The sequence below is a fragment of the Panulirus ornatus genome, chromosome 8 (assembly GCF_036320965.1).
Source record: "Panulirus ornatus isolate Po-2019 chromosome 8, ASM3632096v1, whole genome shotgun sequence".
Taxonomy (NCBI): domain Eukaryota; kingdom Metazoa; phylum Arthropoda; class Malacostraca; order Decapoda; family Palinuridae; genus Panulirus; species Panulirus ornatus.
Window position 1 is genome coordinate 30,907,521 of NC_092231.1, and position 18,375 is coordinate 30,925,895.

Here is an 18,375-nt window from a genome sequence, read left to right on the forward strand (position 1 = left end):
CACACAAAATCTTTTTCACTCCATCTTTCCACCTCCAATTTGGTCTCCCTCTTCTCCTTGTTCCCTCCACCTCCGACACATATATCCTCTTGGTCAATCTTTCCTCACTCATCCTCTCCATGTGCCCAAACCACTTCAAAACACCCTCTTCTGCTCTCTCAACCACGCTCTTTTTATTTCCACACATCTCTCTTACCCTTACGTTACTCACTCGATCAAACCACCTCACACCACACATTGTCCTCAAACATCTCATTTCCAGCACATCCATCCTCCTGCGCACAACTCTATCCATAGCCCACGCCTCACAACCATACAACATTGTTGGAACCACTATTCCTTCAAACATACCCATTTTTGCTTTCCGAGATAATGTTCTCGACTTCCACACATTCTTCAAGGCCCCCAGGATTTTCGCCCCCTCCCCCACCCTATGATCCACTTCCGCTTCCATGGTTCCATCCGCTGCCAGATCCACTCCCAGATATCTAAAACACTTCACTTCCTCCAGTTTTTCTCCATTCAAACTCACCTCCCAATTGACTTGACCCTTAACCCTACTGTACCTAATAACCTTGCTCTTATTCACATTTACTCTTAACTTTCTTCTTCCACACACTTTTCCAAACTCAGTCACCAGCTTCTGCAGTTTCTCACATGAATCAGCCACCAGCGCTGTATCATCAGCGAACAAAAACTGACTCACTTCCCAAGCTCTCTCATCCCCAACAGACTTCATACTTGCCCCTCTTTCCATATATATATATATGTTTGAAGGAATAGTTGTTCCAACAATGTTGTATGGTTGCGAGGCATGGGCTATGGATAGAGTTGTGCATAGGAGGGTGCATGTGCTGGAAATGAGATGTTTGAGGAAAATATGTGGTGTGAGGTGGTTTGATTGAGTAAGTAATAATAGGGTAAGAGAGATGTGTGGTAATGAAAAGAGAGTGGTTGAGAGAGCAGAAGAGGGTGTTTTGAAATGGTTTGGTCACATGGAGAGAATGAGTGAGGAAAGATTGACCAAGAGGATATATGTGTCAGAGGTGGAGGGAACGAGAAGTGGGAGACCAAATTGGAGGTGGGAAGATGGAGTGAAAAAGATTTTGAGTGATCGGGGCCAGAACATGCAGGAGGGTGAAAGGCGTGCAAGGAATAGAGTGAATTGGAACGATGTGGTATACCGGGGTCGACATGCTGTCAATGGATTGAACCAGGGCATGTGAAGCGTCTAGGGTAAACCATGGAAAGTTCTGTTGGGCCTGGATGTGGAAAGGGAGCTGTGGTTTCGGTGCATTATTACATGACAACTAGAGACTGAGTGTGAACGAATGTGGCCTTTGTTGTCTTTTCCTAGCACTACCTCGCTCACATGAGGGGGGAGGGTGTTGTTATTCCATGTGTGGCAGGGTGGCGATGGGAATGAATAAATGCAGACAGTATGAATTATGTACATGTGTATATATGTATATGTCTGTGTGTGTATATATATATATATGCATTGAGATGTATAGGTATGTATACATGCTGTGTGTGGACGTGTATGTATATACATGTGTATGTGGGTGGGTTGGGCCATTCTTTCATCTGTTTCCTTGCGCTACCTCGCTGACGCGGGAGACAGCGACAAAGGAAAGTAAATAAATGAATATATTTCTTTCTTTCATACTATTTGCCATTTCCCACGTTAGCAAGGTAGTGGTAAGAACAGAGGACTGGGCGTTTGAGGGAATATCCTGACCTGGCCCCCTTCTCTGTTCCTTGTTTTTTGGAAAAAAAAAAAAAAAAACGAAAGGGGAGGATTTCCAGCCCCCCGCTCCCTTCCCTTCTAGTCGCCTTGTACGACACGCAGGGAATATGTGGGAATTATTCTTTCTCCCCTATCCCCAAGGATAATATATATATATATATATTTTTTTTTTTTCTTTTTTTTGCTTTGTTGCTGTCTCCCGCGTTTGCGAGGTAGCGCAAGGAAACAGACGAAAGAAATGGCCCAACCCACCCCCATACACATGTATATACACACGTCCACACACGCAAATATACATACCTACACAGCTTTCCATGGTTTACCCCAGACGCTTCACATGCTCCGATTCAATCCACTGACAGCACGTCAACCCCGGTATACCACATCACTCCAATTCACTCTATTCCTTGCCCTCCTTTCACCCTCTTGCATGTTCAGGCCCCGATCACACAAAATCTTTTTCACTCCATCTTTCCACCTCCAATTTGGTCTCCCTCTTCTCCTCGTTCCCTCCACCTCCGACACATATATCCTCTTGGTCAATCTTTCCTCACTCATTCTCTCCATGTGCCCAAACCACTTCAAAACACCCTCTTCTGCTCTCTCAACCACGCTCTTTTTATTTCCACACATCTCTCTTACCCTTACGTTACTTACTCGATCAAACCACCTCACACCACACATTGTCCTCAAACATCTCATTTCCAGCACATCCATCCTCCTGCGCACAACTCTATCCATAGCCCATGCCTCGCAACCATACAACATTGTTGGAACCACTATTCCTTCAAACATACCCATTTTTGCTTTCCGAGATAATGTTCTCGACTTCCACACATTCTTCAAGGCTCCCAGAATTTTCGCCCCCTCCCCCACCCTATATATATATATATATATATATATATATATATATATATATATATATAGATGCCCATACATGTTTATATCAATATATATATATATATACATATACATACACATATGCAGACATATATACACATGTACATATTCATACTTGCTTGCCTTCATCCATCTCTGGCGCTTCCCTGTCCCACAGGAAACAGCATCACAACCCCCTGCTTCAACGAGGTAGCGCAGGAAAAGAGACAAAGAAGCCAAATTCGTTCCCACTCAGTCTCTAGCTGTCACATGTAATGCACTGAAGTCCACCTCCAAGCCCCACAGACCTTTCTGTGGTTTACCCCAGACGTTTCACATGCCCTGATTCAGTCCATTGACAGCACGTCAACCTGGTGTACCTCGTCATTACAATTCTCTCTATTCCTTGAACACCTCTCACTCTCCTGTATGTTCAGACACTGATTGCTCAAAACTTTTTCCACCCCATCCATCCACCTCCAATTGGAGATATGTGTGATCAATATCTTGTGTAGGTGAAGGTGAAGATTTGTAGAGGTTTCCAGGAAAGAAGAGAGAATGTTGGGGAGAAGAGAGTGGTGAGAGTAAGTGAGCCTGGAAAGGAGACTTGTATGAGGAAACACTAGGAGAGGTTGAGTGTAGAATGGCAGATGAAGTGAGGGGAGTGAGTAAGAAATGGGATGTAATTAGGGAAGCAGTGATAGCTTGCGCAAAAGTTGCATGTGGCATGAGAAAGGTGGGAGGTGGGCAGATTAGAAAGGGTAATGAGTGGTGGGATGAAGAAGTAAGGTTGTTAGTGAAAGAGAAGAGAGAGGCGTTTGGACGATACTTGCAGGGAAGTAGTGCAAATGACTGGGAGATGTATAAAAGAAAGAGGCAGGAGGTCAAGAGAAAGGTGCAAGAAGTGAAAAAGAGGGCAAATGAGAGTTGGGGTGAGAGAGTATCATTAGATTTTAGGGAGAATAAAAAGATGTTTTGGAAGGAGGTAAATAACATGCATAAGACAAGAGAACAAATGGGGACATTGGTGAAGGGGGCGAGTAGGGGAGGTGATAACAAGTCGTAAGGAAGTGAGAATGAGATGGAGTGAGTATTTTGAAGGTTTGTCAAATGTGTTTGATGATAGAGTGGAGACATACGGTGTTTTGGTTGGGATGATGTGCAAAGTGAGAGACTCAGGGAGAATGGTTTGGTATATAGAGAAGAGGTAGTGAAAGCTTTGCGGAAGATGAAAGCCAGCAAGGCAACAGGTTTTGATGATATTGAAGTAGAATTTATTAAAAAAGGGGGTGACTGTGTTGTTGATTGGTTGGAAAGGATATTCATTGTATGTACGGATCATGGTGAAGTGCCTGAGGATGGGCGGAATGCATGCATAGTGCCATTGTACAAAGGCAGAGGGGATAAAGTTGAGTGTTCAAACTACAGAGGCATAAGTTTGTTGAGTATTCCGGGGAAATTATATGGGAGGTTATTGATTAAGAGGGTAAAGGCATGTATGGAGCATCAGATTGGGGAAGAGCAGTGTGGTTTCCATAGTGGTAGTGGATGTGTGGATCAGGTGTTTGCTTTGAAGAATGTATGTGAGAAATACTTAGAAAAACAAATGGATTTGTATGTAGCATTTATGGAACTGGAGAAGCCATATGATAGGGTTAATAAATATGCATTGAGGAAGGTTTCAAGAGTATATGGTGTGGGAGGTAAGTTGCTAGAGGCAGTGAAATGTTTTTACCAAGAATGTAAGGCATGTGTACGAGTAGTAAGAGATTTGTTCTCATTGAATATCAGATTGCTGCAGGGCTGTGTGGTGTTCCCATGGTTGTTTAATTTGTTTATGGATGGGGTGGTTAGGGAGGTAAATGCAAGAGTTTTGTAGAGGAGGCGAGTATGCAGTCTGTTGTGGATGAGAGGGTTTGGGAAGTGAGTCAGTTGTTGTTCACTGATGCTACAGCTCTGGTGGCTGATTCAGGTGAGAAACTGCAGAGGTTGGTGACTGAGTTTAGGAAAGTATGTGAAAGAAGAAAGTTGAGAGTAAATGTGAATAAGAGTAAGGTATTATGTTCACTAGGGTTGAAGGACAAGTTAATTGGGATGTAAATTTAAAAGGAGAAAAATTGGAGGAAGTGAAGTGTTTTAGATATCTGGGAGTGGACTTAGCAATGAATAGAACCATGGAAGCAGAAGTGAGTCACAGGGTGGGGGAGGGGGCAAAAGTTCTGGGAGTGATGAAGAATGTGTGGAAGGTGAGAATATTATCTCGAAGAGCAAAAATGGGTATGTTTGAAGGAATAATAGTTACAACAATGTTATGTGGTTGCAAGGCATGGGCTATAGATAGGGTTATACAGAGGAGGGTGGATGTGTTGGAAATGAAATGTTTGAGGACAGTATTTGGTATGATGTGGTTTGATTGAGTGGTTTGCTTGAGTAAGTAATAATAGCGTAAGAGCTGTGAGGTAGTGAAAAGAGTGTGGTTGAGAGAGCAGAAGAGGGTGTGTTGAAATCATTTAGACATATGGAGAGAATAAGTGAAGAAAGTTTGACAAAGAGCATATATGTTTCAGATGTGGAGGGAGCAAGAAAAAGCAGGAGACTAAATTGGAGGTGGAAGGATGCAGTGCAAAAGATTTTTAGCGATCAGGATCTGAACACGCAGTGATGTCACACAGCTCTTCCTCACACCCATATGTACACCAAAACTCTCACTCAATTTTCCATCCACTGTTACACACGCATTTGCTCCTCCATAGAATGCTTTCACACCATTCAGCATTGTCCTCTTACCCAATATCTCCTTAATACATCCCTTACAACATTCCACTCAACTCTGTCATATGCTTTCTCCAGATCCATGAAAGCTGCATACATATTCTTACATTATGGTAGATAATTTCCAGTCATTCTTATTGCAAAAATCTAATCAGTACATCCCCTATTTTTCCTAAAACCTCCTTGCTCTTCACTTATTCTGCATTCAGTCACTTCCATCACTCTTTCAATTAATATTCTTGTATACACTTTTCCTGGTATGCTTAACAGACTTATTCCCCATAATTGCTACATACATTCTTTGCACCATTTTCTTGGAATAAAGGAACAATGATAGCTTTCACCCAATCCTAAGGCACAACCTTCTGTTTCCATGCTAAATTACATATAAGATGCAACCACTCTATCACACTTTCTCATCCATACTGCAGCATTTCAGCTGTAATCCCATCCACTCCAGTTGCCTTCCCTACCTTCAGCCTCATTATTGCCTTTCTTATCTCCCTTTTTGCTATAAGCCCCTTCACTTGTATTCTCTTCCCTCCTCCATACATGTGCATGTAATAGCTGCTGCCTCCCTTTATCCCACATTCATCAGTTCTTCAAAATATTCTTTCCATCTTCCTTTTGATTCAGCAATTCCCCCTCCTTACTTCTCAGATCAACATTTCCACTGCTACATTCACCTCATTCCTTTTTTCACCAACTTTCAGTATAGTTTTTATTTATATTTCATTTATTATACTTTGTCGCTGTCTACTGCATTAGCGAGATAGTGCAAGGAAACAGACAAAAGAATGGCCCAACCCACCCACATACACATGTACATACATACACGTTCACACACGCACATATAAATACCTATACATCTCAGCGTATACATATATATACACACACAGATATATACATATATACACATGTACATAATTCATACTGTCTGCCCTTATTCATTCCCGTTGCCACCCTACCACACATGAAATAACACCCCCCCCCGCATGTGCGTGAGGTAGCATTAAAAAAGACAACAAAGGCCACATTCGTTCACACTCAGTCTCTAGCTGTCATGTATAATGCACCGAAACCACAGCTACCTTTCCACATCCAGGCCCCACAAAACTTTCCATGGTTTACCCCAGACGCTTCACATGCCCTGGTTCAATCCATTGACAGCATGTCGACCCCGGTATACCACATCGTTCCAATTTTCTCTGTTCCTTGTATGCCTTTCACCCTCCTGCATGTTCAGGCCCCGATCACTCAAAATCTTTTTCACTCCATCTCTCCACCTCCAGTTTAGTCTCCCACTTCTCCTCATTCCCTCCTCCTCTGACACATATATCCTTTTTGTCAATCTTTCCTCACTCATTCTATCCATGTGACCAAACCATTTCAAAACACCCTTTCTGTTTGTCAATCTTTCCTCACTCATTCTATCCATGTGACCAAACCATTTCAAAACACCCTCTTCTGCTCTTATTATCCCAAAACTTTTAACATAACTTTCTTCAGAAATCTTTCTTATATGCTTTCCTCTATCTACTTCTTAACATTCCACTTATATATTTTGTATTCTTCTCTCCTTTGCTGAACTACCAGTGATACATTCCTATTAAGCAGTCTGTCATATGCCCTTTTCTTCTCCTCCACAGCATTCCTAATCTCTTCTGTCCACCTTACATATCCCTCTTTATTCCTGTGTCTCACTACCTTGCATCCAACCTCTGATTCTACAACCTTTACTAGTTATTTATTTTGCTTTGTCGCTGTCTCCCACGTTTGCGAGGTAGCACAAGGAAACAGACGAAAGAAATGGCACAACCCACCCCCATACACGTATATACATACACGTCCACACACGCAAATATACATACCTATACATCTCAATGTACACATATATATACACACACAGACATATACATATATATACACATGTACATAATTCATACTGTCTGCCCTTATTTATTCCCATCGCCACCTCGCCACACATGGAATAACATCCCCCTCCCCCCTCATGTGTGCGAGGTAGCACTAAGAAAAGACAACAAAGGCCCCATTTGTTCACACTCAGTCTCTAGCTGTCATGTAATAATGCCTGAAACCACAGATCCCTTTCCACATCCAGGCCCCACAGAACTTTCCATGGTTTACCCCAGACGCTTCACATGCCTTGATTCAATCCATTGACAGCACGTCGACCCCAGTATACCACATCGATCCAGTTCACTCTATTCCTTGCCTGCCTTTCACCCTCCTGCATGTTTAGGCCCCAATCACTCAAAATCTTTTTCACTCCATCTTTCCACCTCCAATTTGGTCTCCCACTTCTCGTTCTCTCCACCTCCGACACAATATCCTCTTGGTCAATCTTTCCTCACTCATTCTCTCCATGTGACCAAACCATTTCAAAAACACCCTCTTCTGCTCTCTCAACCACGCTCTTTTTATTTCCACACATCTCTCTTACCCTATTATTATTTTCTCGATTAAACCACCTCACACCACATATTGTCCTCAAACATCTGATTTCCAGCACATCCACCCTCCTGCGCACAACTCTATCCATAGCCCATGCCTCACAACCATACAACATTGTTGGAACCACTATTCCTTCAAACATACCCATTTTTGCTTTCAGAGTTAATGTTCTTGACTTCCAAACATTCTTCAGGGCTCCCAGGATTTTCGCCCCCTCCCCCACCCTATGTTCACTTCCGCTTCCATGGTTCCATCCACTGCCAGATCCACTCCCAGATATCTGAAACATTTTACTTCCTCCAATTTTTTCTCCATTCAAACTTACCTCCCAATTGAATTGACCCTCAACCCTACTGTACCTAATAACCTTGCTCTTATTCACATTTACTCTTAACTTTCTTCTTTCACACACTTTACCAAACTCAGTCACCAGCTTCTGCAGTTTCTCACATGAATCAGCCACCTTTACTAGTATTATTTTTTTAAATTTTGCTTTGTCGCTGTCTCCCGCGTTTGCGAGGTAGCGCAAGGAAACAGACGAAAGAAATGGCCCAACCCACCCCCATACACATGTATATACATACACGTCCACACGCGGAAATATAAATACCTATACATCTCAATGTACACATACATATACACACAGAGACATATACATATAAACACATGTACATAATTCATACTGTCTGCCCTTATTTATTCCCATCGCCACCTCGCCACACATGGAATAACACCTTTACTAGTATTTCTCTAAATATTTTGAACACATCATTCACACATGACTGCATTCCTACATTCTCTGCACTTCCATCTATGCTTTTAGTTACCTTTCTTTCATACTCCCTGTATTTTTCCTGATTCATCTTCTTAATTGCCAACACTTTTACCTCTCCATTCTTCCTTACACCATACCTCCACTTCTCCCTTATCCTCATCCCCACAAGAACTGCGAAATGGTCAGTCTCCAAAGAATCCTCTTATGAACTCTTAAGGTCTGGCTTAGCTTTTCTCTATCTTTCATCTACTTCCACGTTTTCAGTCGAAGCCTTTTTCTCTTCTCTTCTGTCACTCCTTATTCATGTATATCTGTGGGTCATCTTGTGCTGAAAAAAAGGTGTTTACCAGGAATAAACCCCTCTCAGCACAAATATCCACAAGATAGCTTCCATTCTCATGTACTCCAGACACTTTCCATTTAGCAACTATCTCACAAATTTCATCACATCCCACTTTTGCATTCATATCACCCAATATGACCACATCTCTCTCATTCTCAAAACCGTATACACAGTCATTCAGATTTACCCAGAAAAGCTTCATTTCATCCATACCTCTTACATTCTTCATATTCACAGGTGCATATACACACACTTATGCATATTTCACTTTCCCAATCTTTCCTTTTCATCTACAAAATTCTTTATCCATTCCATCCATGCTTTGTAACACCCTCCTATACTCTTGATGATAGCAGAATTGCACATCCTTCTTTTCCTCTTCCCACATCTTTCCAGGAAATATATATCATGCTTGTGGGATCCTGCCTCAGAGAGAAAGGGTTTTTCAGTTTTTCAAACCTACATTTTGGGCAACCCTTGAAGTAGAAAAATTATGATGAAGCTGTCAGGGATGACATCCATCATTATTTCATCTTGTTTGCTGTTACTTTTACATATTAACACATGGCTAATACCAGCCAAAAGAAAGGATCTTAACAAACATTCTAATGCATTGCAATGTAAGTCCCAGTTATCCTGAAAGTAACTCAATTTTTCTTATGATTTTAGGAGTCCTGAGGCAATGGATATCAAAGAGTATTCACCTCCATATAGAGCCATGGGAATGGTTTCACCACCACTTTCTCATGAGAGTCCACCAGCACCTCCTCTTCCACCAGACTCTCCACAGTATATACCACCTTTACCTGGCAGTAATGCTGACAGACCAAGAACCTGCTTACAGCAGAGTGACAGTGACATACTTACTACTTCTGAAGTTTGTGAGATTCCAACAACCCCCCCACTCCCTGAAGAAGAAATTCCAAGTGCTCCTCCACTCCCTGATGGTGAGGTCCCAGCCACCCCTCCACTTCCTGATGATGATGTTCCTCATACTCCTCCACTCCCTGATGAAGATATTCCTAACACACCTCCTCTGCCAAGTGAAGAGGTACCAAGCACTCCACCTTTGCCTGTTTCAAGTGGGTCAACCACACCACCTTTGCCAAGTGAAAAACTGTCATCATTAACAATGCCATTTTCTGGTCCATTGTTACCAACACCACCAACTAAATCGTCTGGTTTTACCAGTGACTCGGACAGATTAACTCCACCTCCGATAGGTGTTCAGAAAACAGATGCAGCATCAGTGCCATTATCTTCTGCCATTTCTGGTGAGCCTCTGAATGTATGGAAAGGAGTGATTCACATGCCAGATGTTGCCAAGTTTTATGCATCTGCATTTGAGGTAAGTCATAAAATGGATGTTTTTACTGAACTGCTTATTTTTCAGATGACTGAGCAATGCATACACCTAGGCTCTTTCCTTACTGGTAGATGTGTGTTATTAGATTGATACTTGATGTCAAAAATTACTCCAGAAATATTTTTTTTTCTAAATTATATATTAGATTCATTAGTATTATTACTATTGCTAGAATGTTATCATTTATCATGTTAGATAGATTGGTGGATATTGTGAGTGTAGAATAAAATGGTTCATAGGAGAGAGTCTTTAGTGAAAAGAGAGGAAGTGTTGAATACTTTGCAAAAGATGCAACAGGAATGGATGAAATGTCAGTTGAGTTTATCAAGAAAGGGAATGAAACTTGTTGATTGGTTAGTCAGGCTTTTCAGTGTATGTACAGGCCCAAGATGAAGTGAGTTAGAAATAGGATATATATGTTATAGCCTTATATGAAGACAAGGGGGACAGAAGTGAATGCTCATTGTACGGAGGCGTAAGTTTGTTTAGTATTCCTGGTAAGGTGTACAGAAAAGTATTCACCAGGATTTCACTCTCTTCAACCACCAAAATATATATGAAAATTGTTGATGCTCATTCATGGAGACTCAAAAACTGTATGCCAGCTTGCCCAGGCCCATAACACTTGTGTTGGTCCAGTTCATGCTGTAATATTATTTCAAATTTAGAAGCCTTTGTGTTATGAAGCAGAGCAGCATCCAGATTTATTACTGGAACTGTAGAGAATACACACCATCATGAAGTTTATAGATTGCTAGGATCTATGTGTGTAGGAAGAAATTCAGTGTTGTTTTGGTGAATACTACAGTTGTGTGGACTGATGCTGTTATTGCCTATGGCAGAATGTTGTCTTTAGAATGGCTTCCTCAGGGTGTATGATTCCAGGGCTTCTTGAACTGATAGGTACTTTGGCTGAAAATTGGAAGAGATTCTACCAAAAGTTTGAGATTATCATATGTTCACTTAGAAGTTGAAGAAGGATGATGATGTTAAGATTGCTCTTCTCTTGAATTTTGCTGGTGATAATCTTTAAGACATCTATAAGGCAGGCACTAACATGAACTGATTGGGAATGAAAGAAGTATAATGTAGAGGTGAATAGTCTTTACACATATTTTGAATCCGAAGACTCTATAACCTGTTAACATTTTCTGGTCAACAGTTGGGTACTGCAATCAGATGACACCCTAGATGATTTTGTAACTGATTTAAGTCTTAAATCTAAAAACTGTAACTTTCCAATCTTGAAATTGAACTAATCAAATATGGGATGATTTGTAGTGCCTCCAGTGAGCAGGTTTATTGAAGATTGATCAGACATGGTGATACAAGCATAGACAAAGTATTAGACATTTAAAAAAACCATGAAGTGAGTGAGTTTTATATGAACATCATCCAAGAGTTAGTAAAATGGTTTTAAGTACAATAAAGACATAACAAAGACAAAACCATTTCTAGGCAAGAAGGATTAAAGAGGATCAAATATTATGGCTGTAAGTATGGATGGAGCTCAGAGAAATGCCAAGCAGACAAGAAAGGCATTCACTATGATAGGCAAGGACATATCTAAGGTCATTGTGGAAATTTTCAGTCTGATTTTAAACCAAGAAACAAAAACATTAGAAAAGCTGAAAGAGAGGAATCCCCCAAATCATTATATTCAGAAGAGTCTCATGATATTACTCTCAGACTTATTTAAGTAACAAGGCCTAAATCCAGAGATAAGATTCTAAAGTTGTCAGCTATTGAAGGATGGAATCAAATCATGGAAGACACTGTATGTTTGAAATTTTTTACTTTGGTGGTAAACTTTTGAATAGACACGGGCTGAATTTTCTTTGCTTCATGTAGGTCTGATAAGTTAGACCTTTGACTAGAACTAAAGAAGACAAGATATGTTCTGTCTCCCTATGGTGATCATAGAATTATTCCTCTTGGCAACTGTGAAATTAAGCATGAGTATATTACTTTAGAATATTTAAAAAAAGAATCGTAAATGAAAAGGATGCTCTGCTTTTGAGTATATGTACCTGTGTACTCCTTGGTTTGGTTATATTTGCAAACCTAATAAAAAGCACATGAAAATCTAAATGTACCAACAGTGAACTAGTAGCTGAATTGCAAGATTTATTTTCTAGTTTAGGATGTTTAGAGGGAGAGGTTCATATACAAATGTCTGCCCTGTTGCTCATCCTCCATGAAAGAAGACAATGGCCTTAAAGGAAGAACTAAAGTTTGCATTGATAAGATCGTAAAAATGGTGTTGATTTTCCTAGGGTTAATCCTACTAATTGAGTCAATAGTATGATGGTGGTATATAAAGGTCACAAATTAAGGATATGCTTAGCTCCTATCTAAACTTGAATGAAGTTCTAGAAAGACAACACCACCCAATGCCAGCTTTTTACGAGATTTATATCAAATTACAAAATAAGCTTTTTTAACCTTTTTTTCGATGTTAGATGCTGCAAAGGGTTTCTGGCTGCTTAAGGTAGATAAAGAGTGCTCCAAGCTACTTACTTTTAACACTTGTTTTGAGAGATACAGATTCGTCAGGCTCTCATTTGGTATTAGTCCAGCCCCAGAAATTTATCAGAGAATAATTCTTGAAATTTTTGACAGTTTAGAGGGGATGAGATTATTATTGGGTGGGGGAAAAAGAATTCTACTTCTGTATTCCCTGCAATTTGTAGGTGACTAAATGGGGTGAGAGCAGGGGGGCTGGAGGAAATCCTCCCCTTCTTGTATTTCAATTTATAAAACAGGGAACAGAAGGAGCCAGTTAGGGAGTGTTCATCATCTTCGAAGGCTTAGGGTGGATTACCTAATTGTATGTGGATGTATCCAAGATGAGAAGAGAGGACAGATAGGTAGCATGTTTGAGGAAAGAAACCTGGATGTTCTGTGAGTGAAATAAAGTTCTAGGATAAAGGGGAAGAATAGGTTTGGAAATGTCTTTGGAGTAAAGTCAGGGTTAGGTGAGAGGACCAAGAGCTAAGGAAGGAGTAGCATATCTCCTAAAGCATAAGGTGTGGGAGGGTGTGATACATTGTAAGGAAGTAAATTTTGAGTTGTGTGGGTAAAACTGAAAATGGATGGTGAGAGATGTGTGATATTTTGGGAGTAACCGTTATGATATGAGACCGGGTATTAGTGATGGGTGAGTTAAATATGAAGGTAAATAATGTAGCAGTTGAGGGTATAATTGGGACACGTGAGGTATTCAGTGTTGTACAGGAGAAGAGTGATGAGAGTAAGTGAGCTTAAAAAGGAGACTTGTATGCGGAAATATCAAGAGAAGTTGAGTGTAGAATGGCAAAAGGTGAAATGAAATGAAGCAAGGGGAGTGGGTGAGGAATGGGAGGTAATTTAGTGAAGCAGAGATGGCATGTTTAAAAGATGCATGTGGCATGCCAAAGGAGGGAGATGGGGAGATTAGAAAGGGTAATGAGTTGTGGGATGAAGAAGTAAAGTTGCTAGTGAAAGAGAAAAGAGAGGCATTGGAGTTGTACTTGCAGGGAAGAAGTGCAAGTGATTGGAACAGGTATAAGAGAAAGCAGCAGATGTCAAGAGGAAGGTCCAGGGATTGAAAAGGAGGGCAAATGAGAGCTGGAGTGTTTGAGTATTGGTAAACTTTAGGGAGACCAAAAGGATGTTTTGAAAGGAGATTGATGATGTGCGAAAGATGAGAACAAATGGGAACATTGCTGAAGGGGGCAAAAGGGGAAGTGATAACAGTTAGTGATGAAGCGAGGAGGAGATGGAGTAAGTATTTTGAAGGATTGTTAAATGTGTTTGATGATAGAGTGGCAGATAGAGGATGTTTTGGTTGGAGTGGTATGTGAAGTGAGAGGATCATGGGGAGTGGTTTGGTGGAGAGATATGTTGAAAGCCTTGTGTAAGATGAATTGTGGCAAGGCAGCTGGAGTGGATGGCATTGCTGTTGAATTTCTTGAGAAAGGGGCTGACCATATTGATGATTGGTTGGTAAGGATTTTCACTGTATGTATGAATCATGGTGAGGTGCTTGAGGATTAGCAGTATGCATGTATAGTGCCATTGTATAAAGGCAAGGGGGACAAACGTGAGTTTTTAGACTACATTGATATAATTTTTTTTTTTGTATACCTGGTAAGTTTTATGGGAGGGTATTGATTGAGAGGGTGAAGGCATGTACAGAATGCCAGACTAAGGAGGAGCAGTGTGCTTTCAGAAGTGGTAGAGGATGTGTGGATCAGGTGTTTGCTTTAAAGAATGTGTGAGAAATATTTAGAAAAACAGGAGGATTTGCATGTCATGTATGGATCTGGAGAAGGCATATGACAGGGTTGACTGGGATGTTTTGCGGAAGGTCTTGGGAGAAAACCTGCAAGAAGGAGTGAGAAGATTTTATCAAGGGTGTAAGGCATGTGTACGAGTAGGAAGAGAGGAGAGTGAATGGTTCCAAGTGAAGGATGTACCATGGCAGGGATGAGTGATGTCACCATTGTTGTTCATTTTTTTATGGATGGGGTATTGAGGGAGGTATATGCCAGAGTCTTGGAGACAGGGGTGAGTATGTTGTTTGTTGGGGTGAAATGGCCTGGGAAGTAGAGTCATTTGTTGTTTGCTGATGATACAGCATTGATGGCGGATTCAAGTGAGCATCTGGAAAAGGTAGGGACTGAGGTTGGTAGAGTGTTTGAAAGGAGAAAGTTGAGAGTGAATGTGAATAAACGCAAGGTCATTAATTTCAGCAAAGTTAAAGGAACAGTTTAATTGGGATGTGAGCTGAATGGAGAAAAATTGAGAAAAAAGATGGAGAAAAATTGGTAATTGGAGGAAGTGAAGTGTTTTAGATTTTTGAGAGTGGACACGACAGTGCATGGAGCCATGGAAATGGAATGAGAGTCTTAGGATAGGGGAGGGGATGAAGGTTTTTGGGAGCACTGAAGAATGTGTGGAAAAAGAGAGCATTATCTGGGAGGGCAGAAATGGGTATGTTTGAAGGAACGGTAGTCCCAATGGTATTATATGGATGTGAGGCATGGGCTATAAATGAGGCTCTGCAGAGGAGGTTGGATTTTGTTGGAAAAGAAATGTTTAAGGACAATATGTGGTTTGAGGTGGTTTGATGGAATTAGTTATGAAAGGATAAAAGAGACATGTGGTGATAAAAAGGGTGTAACTGAGAGAGCAGAGGAGGGTGGGCAGAATGATTTGGACATATGATGAGAATGAGTGAGGAATGGTTAACAAAGAGGATATATGTGTCAGAAGTGGAGGGAACAAGGACAGGGTGACCAAATTGGAGATGGAAGGATGGAGTGAAAAAGATTTAGAGTTCTCAGGGCCTGAACATGCAGGAGGATGAAAGATGTGTAAGGACTAGAGTGAATTGGAACAGTATGGTATACTGAGGTCGACATGTCAGTGGACTGAACCAGGGCATGTGAAGCGCTTGGGATAAGCCATGGGAAGGTCTGTGGAGCGTAGATGTGGATAGGGAGCTGTGGTTTTGGTGCATTACACATGACAGCTAGACAGTGGATGTGAGCAGATGTGGCCTCTCTTCCTCTGTTCATGGCTGTGCCTCACAAATGTGGGAAACAGCCATCAAGTATGAAAAAAAAAGATATTTTACTTCATGGCACCACTGAAGCTGAACATTAATCTAGGTTAAAGGTTTTAAATTGAATCAATAAGTTTAGATTAAAAGCAAACTATTCCATACATTGACAGAGAAAGGTCTTCAAATTGTTCCTTAGAAAGTATATGCAGTCAATAATTTCCAAACCCATAATGTTAATGCAGAATTGTAACAGTTCATGGGAATGCTTAATTACTAAGCTTAATTTGTGCCCAATATGTAAACTATTAATGAATTTTGTGTATTATTAGAGAGAAGATCAGAATCAATATAAGATGCCAATCAAGAAGAATGTATGGATGTTAAGATAAATAACTAATCTGTAAATGTTAAGTATGAGAGGGTCTAAAAGTTATTTGATGCGAATGCACCAGGTAGAGTGGAGTGACCCTTTGACAACTTGAGTACTAATGACAATGCATTTGTGTTAGACATTTAGCTGTTGAAGATCTTTTCATAGCTAAATTAGTTGATCTTAAGGAGCTAACTTAAAATTACCTGCTAATGCTTTTGGTAAGAGGAACCACTTTTGAAAAGTTGCCAGACTTTGGATTAGGTTCCCCTTGAGATTTATGCATACTGGTCTTTTGTGGAGGAAATTGGCTCTGTTGATGGTGTTTGTACACATCAAATAGAATCTTTTTTTTTTTTCCTTTTAAACTATTCGCCATTTCCCGCGTTAGCAAGGTAGCGCTAAGAACAGAGGACTGGGCCTTTTTTGGAATATCCTCACCTGGCCCCCTCTGTTCCTTCTTTTGGAAAATTAAAAAAAAAAAAGAAAAACGAGGGGGGAGGATTTCCAGCCCCCCGCTCCCTCCCCTTTTAGTTGCCTTCTACGACACGCAGGGAATACGTGGGAAGTATTCTTATTCCCCTATCCCCAGGGATAACAAATAGAATCATTATACCTAAAAATCTGAGGAGCAGAGTAATTAAACACATTCAGAAATCACACCAAGGAATAGAAAAGTCTTAGATTTGCTAGGGATCTTATTGCCTCTTATGACTGGGTAAGTAAAGGATGTGATAAGTTCGTATGATAATGATAATACAAACGGTAAACAGCATGCATAGGAACCTTTTCAACACCATGAATTAGCAGAAGACCCATGGCAGAAACGATGCAGATTTGCGTGAGTCAAGTGGTAAGAATTATTTAATCTTTGTGCTCTACTATAGTAAATATTTTGAGTTTGACCTTTTAGAAAATACCTTGAGTGGTACTGCAGTTTCATACAGTAAATTCGTATTTTCTAGACATGGTATACCACATACTGTTTGCAGTAATAAAGGACCTCAGCTTCCCTCAAAGGAATTGATAGAATTTTGTAGAGATTATAATATTCACCACACAACCTCATCTCCTTGTTACCCTGAAAGTAATGTATTGGCTGTAAGAACAATTTCAACTTTAAAGAAGTTACTGACTAAACTTAAAAGGTAAGGGAAAGACCTATCCTTAAAGTGTGTTAGATTACAGGAATACCCTGGTAGAAAGTTCAGTTAATGCAGCACAGCTTTTGTTTAGAAGAAGAACTGTAACACTATCTCAGCCTCCGAAAAACCATTGTGTCCTCAGATGTAGAATGCTGTTCAGTTTACACACAAGCTGAAAGAAAAAACAAAACAATTTGCATAGCAGTGTTCTTATGATAAGCAGGATTAGTTAGTGATAAAGTAATGCTGAAGGATAGGAATAAGAAGGAATACAGAAAGGTGTTATTGTATCCCCAAGGTCTGATTTTCTGGAACACAGTTCAGGGAACCTTTACAATGTAATTATTAAGTTATTCTATCTATCTATATATCTATATCTCTAATGTTTGTTTCCTCCTGGAAGTCCCTCAAGGATTTGGCTATGGCAGTAGAATCTTCATAACTAGTGAACTCCAGTGCCACTTCTTAGTCTTTAGTGCCTCAGCTGTAACTGGCCGTTGGCAGAGGGCAACTTTAGCACAGGGTTTGCAGAGGCTCTTACCGAATGTTCCTTCTGACTACTCCTTCCTAATGTGTCTACCAAAATGTTGCTTCCTAATATTCCAGCCTACTTCTACCTAATTTTCCTGCATACTACTTTTACCTATGTTTCTACCTAATGATCTTGCCTAAATGTTCCATTGTACTACTTTTAACTATTGCACATACTATTTTGCCAAAGGGCAGAGCTAGCATGTAGTGCTTACCACAGGAAAATTTAGTTACAAAGAATGAGCTGTGTGAGTTAAGTGCTGTCAGATGTTTTGTGTGACTAGAAGAGATTTTATGTTTGTAGACAGAATGCCAGTAATCCATGAATAAGTGAGGCAGAAAGTAAGTCAGCTATCTAGGTCAGAGGAATGCAGTTTGACAACCACTGAAGTGCTGGCATACTGTGCAGCTGTCACTA

At 40.5% G+C, this 18,375-nt stretch overlaps 1 protein-coding gene across 1 annotated transcript in view; it reads left to right on the top strand.

The window, feature by feature from the left end:
- LOC139749885 (uncharacterized) overlaps positions 1–18,375 on the top strand; it is a 230,545-nt gene that overhangs the window by 50,259 nt on the left and 161,911 nt on the right. The window contains exon 3 of the mRNA XM_071664267.1: positions 9,664–10,342. Within this exon, the coding sequence (XP_071520368.1) occupies positions 9,664–10,342 (679 nt within the window). The remainder of the gene's footprint in view (positions 1–9,663; positions 10,343–18,375) is intronic.